At 29.8% G+C, this 21997-nt stretch overlaps 2 protein-coding genes across 2 annotated transcripts; both read right to left on the bottom strand.

Moving 5' to 3' along the window:
• Positions 1-1794: 1794 nt before the first annotated feature.
• On the bottom strand, positions 1795-7172 carry LOC107412655 (linoleate 13S-lipoxygenase 2-1, chloroplastic). The gene is made up of 8 exons (XM_048467940.2): positions 6747-7172; positions 5178-5452; positions 4463-4700; positions 3860-4263; positions 3626-3736; positions 3179-3480; positions 2791-3057; positions 1795-2674 (listed from the first exon to the last, which is right to left on the bottom strand). The coding sequence occupies exons 1-8, from the start codon at positions 7117-7119 to the stop codon at positions 1912-1914; spliced, it is 2733 nt and encodes a 910-aa protein (XP_048323897.2). The 5' UTR covers positions 7120-7172; the 3' UTR covers positions 1795-1911.
• Positions 7173-15244: 8072 nt separating this feature from the next.
• On the bottom strand, positions 15245-21729 carry LOC107412659 (linoleate 13S-lipoxygenase 2-1, chloroplastic). The gene is made up of 8 exons (XM_048468514.2): positions 21257-21729; positions 19129-19403; positions 17890-18127; positions 17355-17758; positions 17143-17253; positions 16696-16997; positions 16298-16564; positions 15245-16181 (listed from the first exon to the last, which is right to left on the bottom strand). The coding sequence occupies exons 1-8, from the start codon at positions 21618-21620 to the stop codon at positions 15422-15424; spliced, it is 2721 nt and encodes a 906-aa protein (XP_048324471.2). The 5' UTR covers positions 21621-21729; the 3' UTR covers positions 15245-15421.
• Positions 21730-21997: the final 268 nt, after the last annotated feature.

Genomic DNA, 21997 nt, shown 5'->3' with positions numbered 1-21997 from the left:
TTATAAAGATAATATAGTATGATGTTTTAAAAATAAAAATAAAAAGATAATATAGTATGTTTTTAATGAAAATTTTGATACTAATATACTTTTATACGGTTATTCCATAATTGTATAATTTGTTTTTTAAGAATACCATAATTATATACTAAATGGAAAATGTGTAGATTTTTAAGATTATCGAGGAGAATTTATATTATTTAATTTTATTATTTTCTATATTAAAATTTTAAAAATAAATATTTTAATAATAACTATTTAAATTATTAACTGATATATTTATTGATGGTGATAAATAATATTTTTTAATATTCTTTGATGAAAATGAATATCCGGAAACAAAACCTATCCAAATGTAATTTTTTTAGTTAGAAAAGTCAAATTGATAACTCAATTTCTTTTAAAAATAAAATTCAATTAATGTTTTATGTTTTCTGTTTTGGGTGTTTTGGTTAATCTATCACTATCAGACATCAAAATATTTTGACAAATAAAATTGACTTAATTAGTGAAGTTATACACACCTACATTTGAGAGGTTTGAATGAGAGAATTATGGGTTCAAGACAGTAGGATAAAATAAAAAAACTATTGTAAATGATAAAAAAATCAAAAATCAAAATATTTTGTTTAGTCTTCATTTAACATATAATAAATAATAAATATTTTATATTGGATGTGCATATAAGATTGCATATATTAATTAATATAATTTCGTTTAATAAATTTTATTTACTTTTAAAAAATTATTTCGCACCCGCCCACTCCTAGCATATAAAACTTTTGTCTTATTAGAAGTTTGGAATTCAAGGCCTAACATATGATATTCATTAGGCTGTTCCTACAATGAGAAAAGATAAAACTTTATTTTTACCAAGAAAAAAAAAAAAAAGATAATTATCTTTTGCTATTAAAAAGTGTGGTTGCATGTCTTGCAAGGGAACTATGTTAAATAATTAACAGAAAGACAGAAATTGTTCTTTTTCATTTTTATTTTAAAAAGGTATTTATTCTTAATTAATTAGTCCTGCCAGTATATAGCAAAAAAAACTTGTAATCCTACATTTGTTTTATACAAAAAAAAAAAAAAAAAAAGAGGAAAAAAATGCAATTGTACGTTTATAGCATCTCACTTTCATTAATCTTTTTATTGTACCAATTTAATTTGCCATTTATTTAAACTTTCAGTTGAAACTTAAGAAATAAAGTTATGTTGATAAATTTTTAAGTTGAGGGTGTAAGGTAAATATAATTAACTCGGAGATGTTAAAAAATTAAAACCTTTTTTTTTTTTTTTTGAAAGCATCAAGAAACTTTTAAATGTATATTGCAAGACATTTTAATCATTGTTATATATAGTATGAAATCAAAAGTGGGGCTTTAATTTTGTTTGATTATATATAAAACAGAGATATATCTACATTCTGTCTGTTATCCGTAAATTTTTGTATGTCTTGGAGATAACTTTGATTATATTTTTTAAGACAGCAATAAATAGAAAGAAGGCGTTTTTTATATAAAACTTGGAGGTTTTCTTTAAAAAAAAACAAAACAAAACAAAACAAAACAAAACAAAAGAAATGCTTAACCATTAAATGAAGTGGTAATTATTTTTTTATTTTATAACTATATATATATATATATTATATTTTATAATAATGAAGCATTAATTAATGCTTAACAATAACGCAATTATGAGGCCATGTGATAGTCTGATGGAAAGAGACACCAACATCCCTATGAGCTGGGTCGAGCCTTACCAGAAAAAAAAAAAAAAAAAAAATCAATAGCGCAATTGTAGGTAGAAAATTGAGTATTTTATTAGATGAGAACAAAGTAGTAGGGTGAAAGTGAACAAGAGAAATTAAGGGTGCAGAAGCGGAGAGCAATATAGAATTTGAAAGAAATAATTTCAAATGGAGATGCTATAGGGAACGCCTTTGCCAGTGACTCCATCCTCAGAAAAGGGCTTCAAAAGCTCATAAGGAACAACACCAGCTCCGGTTCTGTTCTTGAAATGCTTCGCGTCAGCATTCCTACCGTCAATAATCCCTTCTAACAACATCAACCGACCACTGAAGCGTTCGAAGGCGGCCTTTATGACAGGATCTTCATCCCAAGCAGCCTCAGACTTCTTCCCAAGATACTCCTCATCGGGCGAATGATAGGATAATATATCCAAAGTCACCATCACTGTCGTCGCTTGAACCTGCGACGGGAAGCACTTCAGAAGAGCTCCTTCGGGTCTCTTCAAGAACTCGTTCCACGATTCCTCCGTGTGATCCTCTGTTGGCACGTTGGTCCTCGCAATCGTCGGCCTATTTGGGAAATACCCTGCGTATAGGTACTGTCCGAAGTTCACGGCCGCGTGGTGACCCGACGCCACCCAAACGATGATGGTGATGATGTCTATCAGGTCCTGAGGGGTGTTCAGCTCCGGCCACCACGGCTCGCCCTTCTTGTCCGCGTGACCCACCGTTACAATTTCCGTCCACCATGCTTGAAGCTCTTCGTCAGACTGGATTTGGGCGGCGTCGGAGTAGTAGTGGTTGACGTAGTCGGAGACCCATTGTTTGATGGAATCCCATAGGACCAGACCGTCGTTGGCAAAAGGGTAGTCTTCAATTGTCAGCTTTAGACCGTGTGGAGCAGTTGGGTCTTCCACAGCCATTCCCCTGTTAGTTAATATTAACTAAATAATTATTAATATTCTCAAATTAATTTAATTAAAAAAAATTTATGATTTTAATTTATTAAAAATAATAATAATAATAACCATAATTTAATTTACCTGCTAATAAGGTCAGCTGGCAAGGCTTGGAGATCGAACCGCCACTGCTTGTCATAGGCAACAGAGCTGAGCTCCATGGCGTATTTGCCAGGGGAGAATGAGGCTTCGATAACGCCATCGGCGTTGATTAGACTTGAGCGAGCAAGAGCATTAATCTCCATCGTGTATCTGAAATGGGGGTGCAAAAGTCTATAGATTGGGTGCATCACGCTGAGTTGCCGATTGGTGGCAATTATGTAGGGCTCTGTGACGCAATGTGTCCTTAGCCTGCACCCCAGGAGCAGGAGGAGATGATCATCATCATCATGACATTTAATTTTCAAGAATAATTAATTAAGTAATTAGGATGAATTTGAAATAGAGGTTAGAGGGAGGTATAGGTACAAACCAGTGACTAACGAGTTGGTGATAACCAGAATCATGGGCGAGGACATGTGCTTTGGCAAGTCTCCATTCCCAGCTGTCTGTGGCCTGCGAACTGGGTGTGAAAACTTGCCTCCACTGAGGCTTTTCCCCAATTTTAGGGCGAGTGAGCTCGATGGCCAGGGGCCTCAATGTGTCATCTGGGTCTAGGAAAAACAGAGTCCGAGATCCGTACAGTGTTGTGCCTTTGAGCTTTCTTACTTTGCTCACATATGGTAATAGCAGATCATGGTAATCCAATATAAATAGCTTCTTTTGCTTTATTGCCTGCATGATAATTTAATCATGTATATATAAATATATATATATATATATACACATATATTTTATTAACAAATAAATATATAGTGTTCCAATTACTAGTATTGAACAAATTATGAATTGGATCAATAATGTTGACATAATTAATTACCTCTTTAACGGTCACAAAGCCTCCGATCTCTTTCTCTATCATTTCAGTAGTCATTGCTGATTCAGGACAGCCGTAGATCTCTTGGTCCAATTCACTCTTCAATCGCCATTTCTGCAATTGATTAATTAATTAATTAGTTTTTGCTGCATGCAATTTATAATAATTATAATAATAATGATAACTAAAAACCACCACCAAATTAATTAAACTTAATCAAAGAATTATTATGCGTACGGTGACTAACTGGATGGAGCAAGGATTGAGACCGGCGAGAGTTTGCCTGGCAAATTCGGCATCCCGTAACCAAAAGAACTTGTCCCTGTCCATGGTCTCAGGGGTTTCGAATTGCAAAATGTCATCGCTGTCTTCTATAGCCTTGATTAGCCAAGGGAGGATATTCTTGAGACAGCTATCTCCCTTAACAGGAGGCAGATTAACGCCTTCGTCAAACAGGGAATCAATGGCTGTGAAGTATGGGAATTCAAGGTCCTTGTCATTTAAAGCCTCCAATCTAGGCACCAATGAATGCAGTGCTGAATACAACTTCTTTGCTGTAAATGTTATCTCCTTTGCTTCCGAGAATGCTTCATCCCGTGGCACATAATAACGATCATTACTCTTCGACTCCGAAAATCGATCTGCACGTATGTAATTTTTGTATTTATTTATTAATTAATTCCATCATTATTAATTTATAAATTAATAAATCAAATGGGGTGGTAAATTAATTGCTAAAATAATCTTCTCAATTTATAAAAGAATCCATATATATATATATATCAGTGCTTCAATTATTAAAAATAATAATAGCAATTATCGACTAGTACTAGTATGTACCAGTTGCGCAATGTCGTCGGCCAGTCCTACAGCGTCTTGGATAGGGATGGTCTTTGCCACCAAGGATAGGTCTTTTGAGATCGGCATTCCTATCAGGATCACCAAGATCGTTGTATACATCATAATCATATATCCTCTCAAACTTCTTTCGCTCTCCTTTCCCATTCCCTCTCAATATTACCAGCTCTTCTTCTCTCAGTCTCCTTAATCCACTTGGTGTCTCTGATGGCAAGTACGACTGCTCCCTCCAAATTCAATATTATCATTATTACTATTATTATTTCTTTTTATAACTAATCCAACTTTGGTTCTGAAACCAAAATTAATATTACTTTATATAAGAAAATCGACATTATTTTCTTCTTTAATTATATAACTAATAATAAGTTTTAATCGAACACCACCTCCTATTAACTACAACACTACTAAACTGAGGGGTAATAAACTGTAGGAGTTAAAAATAGGAAAAATTATTTTTATGTTTAATTTATAATATTTATATATTACGTGTGGCTAGAATGAAAGGAAGTTCATTTTCAGCCTATGTTATTGAACTATCACTCTCTCTCAATGCTCTCTCTCAATATTCTCTCCTGATCATAATTAACATTATTAATTACATTTTATTGTTTAATATATATAATATATATATATATATATATATGTATCCTAATTAATTAGGAAATAAATAAAGGAAAGGCAAAAAAAGGCAGACCTTGTTGGTAAAAAAGACCCTACTACGAGGGTCGTCGCATTTAGAGTGCAGCCAAGAGTTGCAGCTGAGATTGACGGGACCTTCAGGGAAGCCATCCAACACGATATCTTTGAGAAGCATCTCCTTGTGGTGCTCGTTCTCTACTACAACTGCACCAACCCTTCCGAAATCTGCTGGAATTTTAAAGCTTGTTTCGTACGTCACGAACTCCAACTTACAACCGCAGTCGGTTTTGTGCGCGTGTCCCTTAATCCTACTCTTCTCTTGTCCAGTTTCTTTTCCAAAAATAAATAAATAAATAAAATGCATAATTATCATCATATAGATATAATTAAATAGCAAATATTTGCGACCTTTAATGTTGATTGAGAATTTGTTTTTGCGGGATCATACCCACCATGGTCCAAGAATGTCGCTTACTCTCAGAAACTTCATTTTCTGGCATACACATAATTTTTGGGACTTGGGGACCAATATTCATGACTAGATTCCTGTTTTTTTGTTTTTTTTTTTGGAGAAAAATATTTATGACTAGGTTCATTCAAGCTTTATATTTGCTGTAACATCAATTTATGTCCAGAAATCTTGCTGCTTCTGATTTGTTATCTATGCTTCTCTACCTCTTTTTCTCTAACTTCATTTAAGACAAAAAGTGAGGTAGAAGAATCATAATATAGATGAGGATTTTTTCTTTAATTAATTTGTTGTTTGATGTGTGTGTGTGTGTATATATATATATATATACATGTTGGACTTAAGCCTTGTTTAGCATAGTATTATAAGATAAAAATAACTTTTGAAGCTTAAAATTACTTCTGCGAATATTTAAATAATTTTTTTAAAGTGTCCCATGTTTTCAGAAAAACTTATAATTAAAGCAAATAAACATTAGCTTCCTCATAAAGCACTTTGAGAGAAATAAAAATAAAAACTATGTCAAATAGGACTTAATAAAAAATTAATTCTATTTAATTAATTAAATATCATAGGTTTAAAAAAAATAAAAAAAACTGAAAATATATAATTAACTCCAATTGTCCGAAAAAAAATTAAAATTGAAACTCTAGTTATTTCAGTAAGGATATGAAAAAACATCAGATTTGGAGCTCATTCAATATACTTGACTACGAAAAACAAAATATTAGCCGGAGCAAAAGTAATAGTTAAAAGTTTAAGTTGTAACTGATAACCCCATGACTAAAACTTTTAATGATAATTTGTTGGGTTAAAAGTTGTACATAAAAATTTTTAGCCACACTTCTAGCAACAATAACCTTTGTATCTAAAATTAGTTATTGTGGCTAATATCTATTTGCTGTTGCCAGAAGGGCATAAATAAATAAATAAATAAACAAGAAAGAAAAAGGTTTCCATTTCAAACCAAGTAAAATTATGAATTTATATATGTATATATATATATATATCACATTTTATCATAACTCAAAAAAATAAAAGAAGTGAAAGATTAAAATCATATGTTTTAAAAATTGATCGTTAAAAAAACCATTAATTTATAATACTTAACTAAATTAACTCGCGACCGTTCGTGGGTTCAATTTTATTACTTACTTGGATCAAGCTCAGCACTAACAAGCTCAAGGAGCAAAGATCCGCTGAGCAGATCTGTAAAATCATCGAGTACTCCCTCAAAGCCAATGTTTGACAAAAAACCTCCCAACGTACGTTGTACGGTCAGGATAGCTTTAACGTTGACGGTCTTTTGGGTGTAAGAGATAGGAGTCACAACAGCGCTAGCTTTTATGGTGCTAGGGCTGACGCCAACTCTTCTACTTTGTTTTCTGGGGAAGGAGGAGGATTTTGCACCCGCCGGGACTGTAATTAATGAACCATTCCAGCTACAGCTGCCATGGACTAATGGCTTTGGCAGTAGGAGCAGAGTTTGGTAGGGATTGGTCTGTTTGGCTACTTGAGGATTCATCATTTTGATTTTTCTGCCTTTTTTTTTTTTTTTTTTTTTTAATGATTAATGTAGTCGACGGTGATTCTACAAGGATTCTGTATACATAGAGGATATATATATATATATAGATAGATATGTTTAGACTAGGCTTTCTTCATATAGAGGACAGGAGAGAATATGAACACAACTCTCCTTTCTCATTGACATATTTTGCGCATGAGAAAGACAATGATGGAAACGACATAGTATTATTGGAATTTAATCGGAAAATAATCTGGCGGTTTTTTGCACGTGAAAAATAAAAGGATATTTAATGATATAAATTGTTTGTTTTTATTGTGAATGTGAAGAATTTGAATACTAGCCCGTTTATAAACAAGTTCATTTTTTTATTTTGTATTTTTATTTTTTAAAATTATATATAATTTATTTATTTTAATGGTTTGTTAATATTAGTTGATGGTAGTTAAACATTTTAAATAATAAAAAAAATTTAACGAAAAATAAAACATAACATAAAATTGTATTGATTTTTAGTTTTAATTTTTTTATTTATTTAATATTTGTCATTAATTAATACGTCAGCAAATTATAATTACTAAAATTAACAAATCACTAAAATAAATAAAGTATACATAATTTAAAAAAATAAAAAATAATCTTGTTATTAAATGGGACATAATTTTTTTTTCTTCTTTTGTAAAGATTTAAATACTAGACTTCTTGTAAAAGGAAATAGTGGTTTTTCCATTGGTATATCCTAGCTACGAGCATATATATATATATATATATATATATATATGTATATATATAGATAATACATTTAGCAGGTTAGGTTAGAAAGCTACAGCTATGTTTTAAATCTGTATAAGTTTATCTCATTTATATATATTTGGATGCAAATTTAGATGAGCATTATTTGTTTAATATGTGTTAATTTTTATTCAGTTTGCACAGTTAATGATACATTGTGACATTCCAACAATCCTTGATATTAAATTTGTTGACTATTGGCATAAGTTACTCTGTAACAAACATTATCAAGTGAAAAACAATAAACTAGAGACTTTCCTCATAAAATCATATTAAACGTTAGATTTTATACTTTTAAAAAGACAAGTACAAACATTGGATACTTAAAAATAAATAAATAAAAACTTGTAAAATTTAAGAGAGAAAAAGAAAAAATAATGAATAATTTAATCTGATAACTAAAAAGTAAGCTATTAGCTTTAGCTGAAGAATCAGGGTGAAATTATTATCCTTGTCAATTTTATTTATTTATTTATTATTATTATTTTTTTTGGGTGAAATAATAACCTTGTCAATTGAACTCTAGAGTCAGATCTAAATATCTATTTTGTCCGTGGATTACAAATAGACACTGGAACGTTTTCCTTCTTTTTTTGTTATTTTTTGGCCAATAGAATAGAAACACGAAATGGATATTAATGGACGATACTTTCATGGCGAACCATGGAATACTGTCACTCTGGGATCCCACGTACGTGTTTCACGAATTCAATGCAACCAAATATGGCTTCTGTCCCCGCGTGCGTGTTTCATTAATTCAATTAATCCAAACATGCCTTTTTTGTTTTTTGGGTAAATAATCCAAACATGCGTTCGTTTGTTAGTGAAAAATATAAGTGGAATAACAATATGAATCTATTTAGTAACGTTTTTAAAAATAATTTTTAAAATGAAAATGCTAAACTTGATTTTGTATTTTTAGAATTTAGAAAAACATGTTTGATAATATATTCAAAATATTTTATGAAAAAAAAAATCATAACATTATATTTGGCTAGTGTAAATATGGTATATATTTATATGATAAAGAAAATATTTCTTTTTGAAAATGGTAATCATTTTTCATATTAGTGTTCCACATATGTCAAATATACTATATATTTACATAAAATAAATATTTTTATATTGAAAATAATAAATATTATATATCTGTTTTCAAAATTTTTCAAATTCATATAAAACATATTTTGAAATCTTTTAAAATTTATTTATATTTTAGAGAATGTTTCAAATTCTAAATTTTATATAAAGCTACTAAATGCATTTTTTATCATTTCTCAATTTGAAAAATAAAAAATTGTTTTGCAAAACGATACAAGACAGCTCCTAAATTAAAAACTCTAACAACTCCACCAACAAGGACAAACACATGTAAAGACCAAAATTTAAAAAAAAAAAAAAAAAATTCCTACACAAAGGCAACGCTGCATGTAGCGCAATTGCTAATGAAAAATATAAAAGAAATATTATCCACTTTTGAATAGTTTAAGTTTTTGTAAGAAATGATAATCTAATAAAATTTTATTTAGACCTTTCAACTGTGTCCACATTACAATTAGATTCAGGTTTTTGAAAATTCATCACTTAAACCCTATTAGTTAATTTTTGATCATTAATTTTAATAGTTAAATATCATAATTATATTTTTATAATAATATTCAATTATAAAATAATAAATTATAACTATTTTGTAGCCTTTAATTGTGAAATTAATAAATAAATAAATAATCTGACAAATAAATTTATTTGGATAAATATTAAAAACTGAAGATAAGTTAACAAGTTTTCAAAATTGGCCTATAAATATAACTATAGCAAAACTAAACAAATTTAAATGAAATTTGCTTTAATTTTGCTCCTTCAAAATTTTCCACCACAAAATTAATTCCATACTGCCGTGCTACATCCTTTGTTTCATACCATACACGGTAGTAGATAGTAACCAGTACCTTTAGGGTGCGTTTGTTGAGGCATGCCGAAAGGATGTTCTGTATTATTTTAAAGCTGTACAAGGTGAATTTGACACCTTTCTCCAACCGGACGAACTAACCCTGGGCAGACCATTTAGTACCCTCTCAACAGCCAGCACAATTACATCCTAGTACCCTGCCCCCATGGGCGGAGCTTGCGCTATTATTTTTTTTTTTTTTTTTTTTTTGGGGTCTTTTCTCTTTTAATAACCTTTGTCTTTTTCTTTGCCACATCCTTTGCTTGTTTCAACATCACATAAAGTAGTGGATAGTAAACTTTAGGTTTTTATTTCATGATGATTATTGGTGGAATTGAAGACGATAAAGTGATCCCAAAAAAAAAAAAAAAAAAATGAGGACGATAACATTAGGCACACGTGAAAGAAAAGTAGACGATCATATATGACAAGAACGCTTGGAAATGGAGGTGATCAATTAATTAATTAAAAATGTATATCTAATCAATTCCACCAAGCTACAAAGTTAAGAAATTGATTTATTCTGTGAATTATGTGGCCCGAATATAAGATATAAGAACAAAACCTTATCCAATCTACAGGAGGTGGCCAATCTACAGGAGTGGGCTAATGTCATCATTGAATCAGATGCCCTCCATGTAGCCAACGCGGTGAAGATGAGGGAGAGAAGTGCAATTTTCTTTTTCTTTTTTTTTTTGTTTTTTTTCTTTTTTTGCTGAAGTGTTTTAATGATATTTTGTTGATTTTATCTAATTTTGTCAATTTAAATATTGTCTGGGCTCATAGGTCTGCTAATAGATTAGCCCACGCAGCATGTTAACAATCCTTTTGTGGTTTTGTTGAATCGGTGTGGTTTGTCTCCAGTAGTTGTGGACATCATGACATAGGAAAGTGTACGTGAGGAAACTTTATGTGGCTAGGCTATTTTGTTTCGAGCTTTTTTTTTTTTTTTTGGTTTCAATAAATTTTCAATTTTAGTTAAAAAAATAAAATTAAATAAATAAATAAAACCTTATCCTTGGTTTCCATTTGCAAAATGCGTATAATTTTGTGGTTTACGTATGAAATTGAAAAACAAAAAAAAAAACCAATAAAAAAAATCAAGCATTTGTCGACACTTGTGAAATTTTTTTTTTTTTTGAATTAAAGCTCGTTTTGATTGATTTTAAAGCTCAAAAATTTATTATTAAAGAATTCAAAATCACTTTACATATTTGCTCAAATTTAAAAGTTTATTTTTTTTAACAATTGTTTTTGAGAAGCAATAAAAAACTAACTTTTGAGATGCTAATTTTAGCTTATTTAATTATCTATAATTAAATTTTCAATTTTAACTTTTATTAAAAAAATTAATATCATTTTTATCCTAAATCCATTTGTATTCCATTAAACAATGTAATAAATCTATTGAATTTGTCGATGCCAATAGATTCATGTTAAAAAATAATTTTCCATTTTTTTGGTTGCTATTGATGGATCACAAGCAATATGTATGATTAACATTTTTTCTTTTCTCTTTTTTTTTTCATTTATTATAGGATCTTTTTTTTTTTTTTAATCAACTAGTATTAATCCCCATTCAATACATGATATGTATAATCATAATAAATTATTTTAAAATAATTTATAACAATTAATTCTATTCAAATCTAATCATGAAAATTTGTTTACTAACTGTCTTATTTTTATATATAATATAAATATTATATATATATATATATATATATAATATCATAAGTTTGTCAAAAACTAAAAATTTGACCACTATATATAATAATATTTAATTATGGAATTCAAATTTGAAAGTTTTTACCTATTTAATTTTTCTTATACACGTACAATTTTCGTACTCATTTAATTTTTTTTTCATCTATAAAATTTAAGTTCAAATATATTTTCATAATATTTTCCATCTATAAAATTCAAATTCAAATTCAAATTCAATTATATTATTTGATTTCTTGCAAATAATTAATTTCTCTATATTAAATTCTTACAATAAAATGAAATTATTATTATTATTATTTATCCTATAAAAACATTTTTACTTTATAAGGTAATTTATTTATGGAATTCAATTAAAAACGTTTACCTATTATCTTTTTTCCATCAATGGAATTTGAATTTATTTAAATAATTTAATTCAAATTCAAATATATTTATATAATATTTTCTATCTATGGAATTTAAATTCAAATGTATTATTTGATTTCTTGCAAGTAGTTAATTTTCTTATATTAAATTTTTATAATATAATATAATTATTATTGTTATTATTATGATTATTATAACTTAATTAATAATATTCTGAATTTAAAAAGATATATATATATATATATACAATTTCGCTATCATATATATCGATTTTTACATTATAATACAGATATATTGTGGTAGCTAAATTGTATATATATGCATCAAATTATATATAATTTATGTCGTGTTGTATATATTTTATTTCAATAATATATATATAATTTAATTATGTCCTACATTTAATATGTATGTTAATATTTATTATAGCAAAATTTTCAATATATAATATATATTATTACCAACAATCTATGTAATGTATAAAAATAGAATATGTATAATATATAAAAGTATAATATATATAATGTATAATTTTTTAATCACATTTGTATATATAAAATATTTAAAAAATGTTTGATTAAGCAACCATATATACGTAAATACAATTTGTGTCATATATAATATTATAATAATAAAAATATATATTTTATTCTTTTACTTTACGTTTGAGATATATAATATTCAAGTAATCAACTTTATGCTCATTTCACATCCATGATAATTATACTTTTAATATTATAATAATAAATATATAGTTATTTATTATTAATAAATAATAATATATATTTTTATTATTTTATAATAATAGATTTTATATATTTTTGGATACTTCCATAAAAGGTAAAAAAATTTATACTCTTTCAATCAATTATATATTATTATAATAATAAAAACTTATATTTTTTAATATAATCAATAAAAAAAAAATCTCGTATTTTTAAATAGTTGCTATATTTGATATTGATTAATATTTTAATAGAATCATAAATAATAAAAAGAAGAAAAGATAATTTTTTTTATTAATGGTTTTGGAAGGAAATTGGAAAAATGTGAGGATGACATATGGAACATACTTTTCTTTTTTTATATATTATATAGATTAATTATAATTGTCATGAAAAGAAAATTTTTATCAAATATATATTTATGCTACACATGATAATAATAATAGTAGTAATAATAATAAAATTATACTACAAGTAAATAAATGATAATAAATAATGTACTTTTTAGTTATAATATACCCATTTTGAATTATACATCCAATAGCACAGTTAAAGTTGAATATTTTGAAAGCTACAGTTATATCAAACTAAGCCCACTTGCACTTTGATACCTTTGATCTATAAGTTTTTATAATTCAAACCCTTAATTTCAAATATAATGATTTATGTTCTAGTTTTTATATTTTGTTGCAAATTAGTTTAATTTTCAATTTTAGCCAAGCAAATTAATAATAGTTTTGCTCATAACTTGTAGTAGAGTCTAGAGGAAAAAGATGAAGATGTTGATTAACTAAAATAATGCAGAACCATTGTTAATTTATTTGATCAAAATTGAGAATTAAATCAATTTACAACAAATTTAAAAATTAAGATACTGAATCTCTATTTTCTAAGATTAAAAGCCTAAATTATAAAATCCAACAAATCAAAGTAACCAAGTACTATTAACCCTTTTGTTTTCTACTTTTTAACCCTCTCCGTCATGCCAAAATAGCCGAAAAGACTCTTAGTATCCCCTCCAAAAAAAAAAAAAAAAAAACTAATGGAGATACTATAAGTAACACCATTTAATTAGATGAGAAGTAGGTAATTATCAAGTGAAGAAGAAAGCTACTGGTTATATAGCATTTAAATTGAAATAAAATTAAAGGCAAAAATACACTTTAGTATCATTTATTTTTACCAAGTTTTTCCCTTAAAGGCTGTAAAAAAAATTTTGACACCCTATCTATACCAAATCTCTTAAATTTTCACAAATTCCGTAAAAAAAAAAGTAGCATGTGATACTCAGGTGAACATAAAAACTATGAGATGGAGCATAAACACTGATTCCCGGACAAGCCACCTCCTCTAGTAGCCAGTCGTCTCCAACTGATAAGTCACGAAATGGATGACGATTCATCAGAGACATTGATTGAGCTCCTACTGTTAGGTCCAAGTCCACCGAAACCATCTGTAATTGATGAGTAAAGATCTTGATTGTGAAAAGGAGGGCTTGGTTGGAGCTATTGATCATAAAAGGAATGGAAGAAAATCTGCGTGTGTAAGTATTTTCTTGAAGAAAATCTGAGCGAGAAGATGTAAGTATGTTCATAAAGGGAATGTAAGAAAATCTGAGATTAACTAACTGCAATCAAGCTGGGTGTGTAAGGCCTTTAGCTTTGCTTTCATGGGACCTTGATTCTGCCTCTATAAAATCTTGGCATTTCAAGCTGGCTTTTTCTTTGTTTCAACCTGGTATGGAAATTCAATTTCGATTTTTTATTTTATTTTATTATTATTATTTTTTTTCCAATCCATGTTTCAATGGAAACCCAAGAAACTTTTTTTTGAGCACATTTCCTCATTCCTATAAATTAAGGGTTTGCAAATTGTAATGAAAAAAGCAAAAACCCATTGCTGTTCTTCTTACTTTCGAAACATTTTTTTTTTTTTTTCATTTTAGAATTTCGGGCTGTTGTAATTCTATTTGATTTTCTACTCTTATTTTTATCTTTATTTTTATTTTTTTTGTTTGATTTTCTGTTGAAGTTCTATGGTGTTGTTCTCTTTTATATTTTGCCAAAGAAAGAGGGGAAGGAAAGAAAACACAGGGAAAGGAAGGGGTAATTGCAGCAGGTTGATTTGGGATAGGCTTGGGACATTGGCCAATGTTAATTATTTTACTCCCAAACAATTACACAAATAGAAGAAGAGATTTAAAGTTGCCATTGATTTGTTATAAAAGTTTAATGAATTTAATAATAGGATTATAAGAGTATCACTAAGGAATTTTTTTATCTTTTTTATATTTTTTATTTTAAAAGGTTAGATTTTTAAAAACATATATTTTTTATTTAAACTTTTTAAAATAAATAGTAAATTTAGCTTTGGAACAAATTTATTTTAATTTTTATTTCCTTTTATCTTTTAATTATTAATAATAAAAAATCAAATAAAAATAAAAATAAAACAAAAAATCAAATAAAAATTAAAAAAACAAACATAAAAATAAATATTTATAGAAAATAAAAATAAGGAGCCTCATATAAAAGACACTGTTGAAAAACTTTTTAAAATTCGACCATTTATTTTAGAAGATCATTTTTATTATTAAAAAGGTACTCTAATTTTAAAGAGTTTTATCATTAAAAAGGTAATATTGTTTTAAAGAGCTTCTTTAAAGATGCTCTCACTGTTAAATTTTTTTTAACAGCCACTAAAATTGGGTGAAAATATCAGGTAAGCATGAGGCCCGATAATTTCAAATGGAGATGCTATAGGGAACACCTTTCCCAGTGACGCCAGGCTCAGAGAACGGCTTCAAAAGCTCATAAGGAAGAACACCAGCTCCACTTCTGTTCTTCAAATCGTTGTCAGCATTCCTTTCGTCAACAATGCCTTCAAACTCCCTCAACCTGCCATTGAAGCGTTCGAAGGCGGCCTTTATAACAGGATCTTCATCCCAAGCAGCCTCCGACTGATCCCCAAGGTACTCTTCATCCGGGGAATGGTTCGACAGAATATCCAAAACTGCCATCACTTTTGTCGCTTGGATCTGAGAAGGGAAGCATTGCAGAAGCGCCCCTTCGGGTCTCTTCAAGAAGTTGTTCCAGTCCTCCTTCGAGTGTTCCTCCGTGGGCATGTTAGTCCTCGCGACAGTGGGGCGATTTGGGAAGTAGCCAGCGTACGCGTACTGTCCGAAGTTGACTGCCGCGTGGTGACCTGACGCGCCCCAAACGATGATGGTGATGATGTCTATCAGGTCCTGAGGTGTGTTCAGCTCTGGCCACCACGGTTCGTCCTTCTTGTCCGCGTGACCTACGGTTCGGATCTCCGTCCACCATGCTTGCAGCTCTTCGTCCGACTGGATTTGTGCCGCACCGGAATAGTAGTGGTTGACGTAGTCGGAGACCCATTGTTTGATGGAATCCCATAGGACCAGACCGTCGTTGGCAAAAGGGTAGTCTTCAATTGTTAGCTTGAGACCGTGTGGAGCGGTTGGATCTTCCACGGCCAATCCCCTGCCAAAGAAGCTCAATTAATTAATTGACTAATACTAAACATCATAAAAACTTTAATTTAATTTAATTATCAAGATTCAAGATTGTTATAATCAATTAATAAATTAATTAATTACCTGCTGATAAGGTCAGCAGGCAAGGCTTGTAGATCGAACTGCCACTGCCTGTCGTAGGCAACAGAGCTTAGCTCTATGGAGTATTTGCCAGGGGAGAATGAGGATTCGATAATGCCGCCAGCGTTGATTAGAGCTTGTCGAGCAAGAGCATTAATCTCCATTGTGTATCTGAAATGTGGGTGCAATAGTCTATAGATTGGGTGCATCACACTCAGTTGCCGATTGGTGGCGATTATGTAAGGCTCTGTGGCGCAATGTGTCCTTAGCCTGCACCCAGGAGAGTCGGAAATCATAATGACAATTAATTTTAAGGAAAAATAATTAATTAAGGTTAAAAAAAAAAATTTAAAACTAGCTAGCTAGCAATTGGGACTAATTTGGTAGGTATAGGTACAAACCAGTGACTAACGAGTTGGTGGTAACCAGAATCATGGGCAAGGACATGGGCTTTGGCAAGTCTCCAAAGCCAGATGCCGGTGCCATGCCAACAGGGTGTGAAAACTTGCTTCCACTGAGGCTTATCGCCAATTTTAGGGCGAGTGAGCTCGATGGCCAGAGGCCTCAATGTGCCATCTGGGTTCAGGAAAAACAGTGTCCGAGATCCGTACAGCGTTGTGCCTTTCAGCTCTCTTACTTTGCTCACGTATGGTAATAGCAGATCATGGTAATCCAATGTAAACAGCTTCTTTTGCTTTATTGCCTGCATTATAATTTAATCATGTATACTAATATTATAATAATAATAAATATATAGTTTTCCAATTAGTAGTATTAACAAAAATTAGGACTTGGGATAAATAAAATAAAATAAAATTTATTGTTGACATGATTAATTAATTAATTACCTCTTCAACGGTCATAAAACCTCTGATCTCTTGCTCTACCATGTCAGTCGTGATTGCTGATTCAGGAGGGCCGTAGATCTCTGGGTCCAATTCACTCTTCAATGGCCATTTCTGCATTAATTGATTAAATTATTAATTAGTTTTGGCAATATTTAATAATTAAATCGATCCCAATTGAGAATGAATTAAAATGAATAATACAGATTACATACGGTGACTAACTGGATGGAGCAAGGATTGAGACCGGCGAGAGTTTGCCTGGCAAATTCGGCATCCCGGAACCAAAAGAACTTGTCCCTGGCCATAGGCTCGGGGGGTTCGAATTGCAAAATGTCATCGGTATCTCTTAAAGCCTTGACAATTCTGGGGACGATGGTCTTGAGAAAGCTTTTTTCCTTAAGGGGAGGCAGAATAACGCCGTCGTCGAACAGGGTATCAATGGCTGTGAAGTATGGGAATCCAAGCTCAGTGTCTATTATGGCCGTCTCTAAAGACGGCAATAATGCATGCAGTACCGAATCTACCGCCTTTGCTGAAAACGTTAGCTGCTTTACTTCCGAGAATGCTTCATCCCGTGGCACATAAAAGTCACTACTTCTTGACTCCGATAGTGGATCTGCAAATTTTTTTTTTTTTTTAACATATTTGAAAATTAAAGAAGCGCGCACACACACACACACACACACACACATACACCAAAATTAAAAATACTAATTAACAATAGTACTACATAGCTAGTACACGTACCAGTTTCACAGCGTGGTCGGCCAGTCCTACAGCGTCTGGGATAGGGTTGGTCTTTGCCACCGAGAACAGGTCTTTTGAGATCGGCATTACTATCAGGATCACCAAGATCGTTGTATACATCATAATCATATATCCTCTCAGACTTCTTGCGCTCTCCTTGCCCATTCCCTCTCAATATTACCAGCTCTTCTTCTCTCAATCTCCTTAATCCACTTGGTGTTTCTGATGGCAAGTATGACTGCTTCCTCCATATTCGTACCAAAATTATTATTATATTGTATAATCAAATCAACTTCATTTTCTTCCTTAATTATATAATTAATTATCTGTTTTAATTAAACACTACCTCCTCTTAACTGCAACACACTACTAAATTAACAAATTAACTGAGGGCTAATAAAACTGGAGGAGTTAAAAAATAGGGAAAAACAAATATATGTGCTTAGTTTGTGAAAAATATTAGCATTAGCTTTATTATTTTTATTATTATGAATAATTATTTAAGTAGGTTTATTTTTTGACTGATCATTGCTTATTGGCTATAGGGGGCTTGATAATATACATTATATAGCATCATAATATATGTGTATTATAAGATCATTCATTACTTTTTGGGAGTGTTTACCCAAAAAAATGAATAAATAAACTTTTGGGGGACCACTCTGTCTACCTTTATGTATCGTAATCGTGTGATCTCGTCTCTCTTAGAGATTCCTCTTACAAAACAAAAGTTATAAACAAAATGAAAATGAAACATGTCTTTTCAACTCTGAGTTCTCCTGATTGATACCAAATTACAAATAAAATGGGGTTCAATTAGTTGTGGTCCTTATTAGGACTTTGACATGCCGGACAAAAACGGTCCGGTATGGCGGGCGGCCCACTAGGGCTCTAGCCACTATCATGCTTGACTAGCATCCAAAACATTATTATCATTTTTTAAATTATTTATAATAAATTTTTCCTTTATTATGCATTTTGAATTTATAATTTTTTAGTGGCAAGCATGAGTAATTTAATTTTTTTTCCTTAATCGTTGTATATTTTTTTAAATAATAATAAGCCAGTCAATGTTTATATATTTATAATATGAATTAATATCACGTGTGGCTATAGTTAAATGAACTTCGTCTTCATCCTATGTCATATCAGAATTAATTATTAATTATATTTTATTGTTTAACCTATATATATTTATATAATTAGGAAATAAATAAAGGAATGGTTAAAAAGGTTGACCTTGTTGGTAAAGAAGACCCTATTACGAGGGTTGTCATACTTAGAGTGAAGCCAAGAGTTGCAACTGAGACTGACGGGACCGTCAGGGAAGCCATCCAACACGATATCTTTGAGAAACATCTCCTTGTGGTGCTCGTTCTCTATTATAACTGCACCAACCCTTCCGAATTCTGCTGGAATTTCAAAGCTTGATTCGTACGTCACCAACTCCAACTCACCATCCCGGTCGGTTTTGTGCGCGAATCCTTTGATCGTTCTCTTCTCTTGTCCAGTTTCTTTTTAGAAAAATAAAAAATCATAATTATTATAAAAAATATTATTTATTATAATTGATGGTCATTTTAATGATAAAAATCTATAAATTAAATGGTAATTTTAATAGTTTTCATTAAAATTTATTTTTAATGTTTTAAAAAAATAAATAATAAAATGAATTTTTAAAAAATAATATTTGATATATAAAATAGTGCTTGTCATTAATAATAATAATAATAATAATAATAAATAACAATATTTTTACCATAATATATATATATATATATATGCATATGTACATAGTAACTAGCGGAATTAATTAAATAGCAAATATTTTGTGACCATTAATTGAGAATTTGTTGATTTGGGAGGGACCATTGTACATCAATGTTGATCGCTGTCTGCCACAAATTTCCTTTTCCTGTCTACGTATAATTTGTGGTACTTGGGACCAATATTTATGACTAGATTCATTCCAATCTTGATATGTACTGTAACATTATTATACGTCCATAAATCTTGCTGCTTCTTATTTGTTATCCATCCTCCTCTACCAGTTTTTCTTTAACTTCATTTAAGACAAAAAGGAGAGGTAGAAGAATCAAAATATAGATGAGGATTTTTTTTCCTTTAATTAATTTGTTGGATGATGATGATGATGATGTGTGTGTGTGTGTGTGTGTGTGTGTGTGTGTGTGTGTGTGTGTGTGCATACTTAAATTAGCAGGTCATTAGGAAATGTTAATTTCCGTTGAATTTAATTAAATATGGCAAGTTTAAAAAGACTTAGAATAGACTCTGAAAAATTAATCAAAAAATTGTAAAACTACTGGATTCATTATACTTGAGTACTACTGGTTCCATGATGGATATAATTTAATATTTTTTTAAGGAATATATTCAATTTAGAGTTTGAAGGCTTTTAAAAATGTTTAAAAATTTGAAGGTATTCGATTTAGGTTTTAAAAAAGCCTATGTAAATCAAATAATATTTAATTCAAATTTTAATGGATTTTATAAAAGTATATTAAAATTCAGGTGTATTCAATTATGATTTTATAGAATTCTTTTGAAATCTAATAGTATTTAAAAAGTCATTAATTTTAAAAAATAATAAATTTTAATAGATTTAAAATAATTTTAACAGTGTAATTATAAAAAAAAATTGTTAATATGAAATCCAAATTTAATTCTAAAGATTTTTTTAAATTCTTATAAATTTTTTATGAAATCTATAAAATTCTATTATAATCTATAAAATTCTTTAAAATCTATAATTTATTTTAAATCCATTACACTCTAGATTGAATACACCTGTTAAATTTTTTTTACAATCTTAAATAATCAAGTAAAAAAAAAAACTAGATTGAATACACCTGTTAAATTTTTTTTATAATCTTAAATAATCAAGTAAAAAAAAAAAGATAAAAAAAATAGAAGAAATAAATGAACCCCTGGGTCAAAAGGTTCATTATTTTATTGAACATGAATTTCACTTAATTAATTAATATAATTTTTCTTAACAAAAAAAATTTCTTCCTCAACGTAAAAAACAGAACTCTACTCGCTGTTAGTGAACTAAAAACTTATTTAAATATTATCAAAAGTTTCCATTTTCAAAGTTCACCAAAAAAAAAATAATAATAAAAAATTCATTTCAAACCAAGTAAAATTATGAACTAATTTATATCAGATTCTATTAGAACGCCAAAAAAAAAAAAAAAAGGTGAGAAAGATTATTACATATATAAATAAAAATCGTTACTTAAAAAAAAAAAAGCATTAATTTATAATTTATAGTAGTTTGATAAACTAAACAAGGTCAAAATTGGGGTTTGAATATAGTTAGGCAAAATTGAATATAATTACTTACTGGGGTCAAGCTCAGCACTAACAAGCTCAAGAAGCAGAGATTTGCCGAGCACATCCTTAATATCATCAAGTCCTCGCTCAATACCAATGTTTGACAAAAACCCTCCGACCGTACGTTGTACGGTCAGAATGGCTTTAACATTGACAGACTTTTCGGTGGCAGTGCTAGGAGTTACAACAGCTTTTATGGTGCTAGGGTTGAAGCCAATCCGAACCCTCCTTTTATTCTGTTTCTTAGGGAAGTAGGAGGAGGGTTTTGTAAATACCGAACCATTCCAGCTACAGCTGACATGGACGAATGGCTTGTGCAGTGGGAAGAGAGTCTGGCAGGGATGGGTCTGTTTGGCTACGTGGGGGTTCATCATTTTGATTTTTCAGGGCTTTTTTTTAAGTTTGGGTTTGATGGATGGTAGTCGACGGTGATTTGATTTTTATTACAAGGGGTTTCGGATATGTAGATGATATGTATGTGCTTCACTTGGCTTTCCTTATATAGCAGGACAGGAAAGATAAGAACACGACTCCTGTATCTTTTGCATTTTTCATTTGAGAAAATTAAAATATTGGAAAACTAGGAACTGTACAATTTGGAAAAAAATCTAGCTGTTTTTGCACGTGAAAAATTTAAAGGGAAATGTTGGATGGTTTAATGATATATATAAATATAATTTGAAGATGACGAATTTGATTGCTAAATTTTTTTTGGGGTAAAGGTTTAAATATACTAAACTCTTTGTAAAGG

The sequence above is a fragment of the Ziziphus jujuba genome, chromosome 10 (genome assembly GCF_031755915.1).
Source record: "Ziziphus jujuba cultivar Dongzao chromosome 10, ASM3175591v1".
NCBI classification, from domain to species: Eukaryota; Viridiplantae; Streptophyta; class Magnoliopsida; order Rosales; family Rhamnaceae; genus Ziziphus; species Ziziphus jujuba.
Note: the sequence above shows the minus strand (reverse complement) of the source record. Positions and strands in the feature narration are given on the sequence as shown.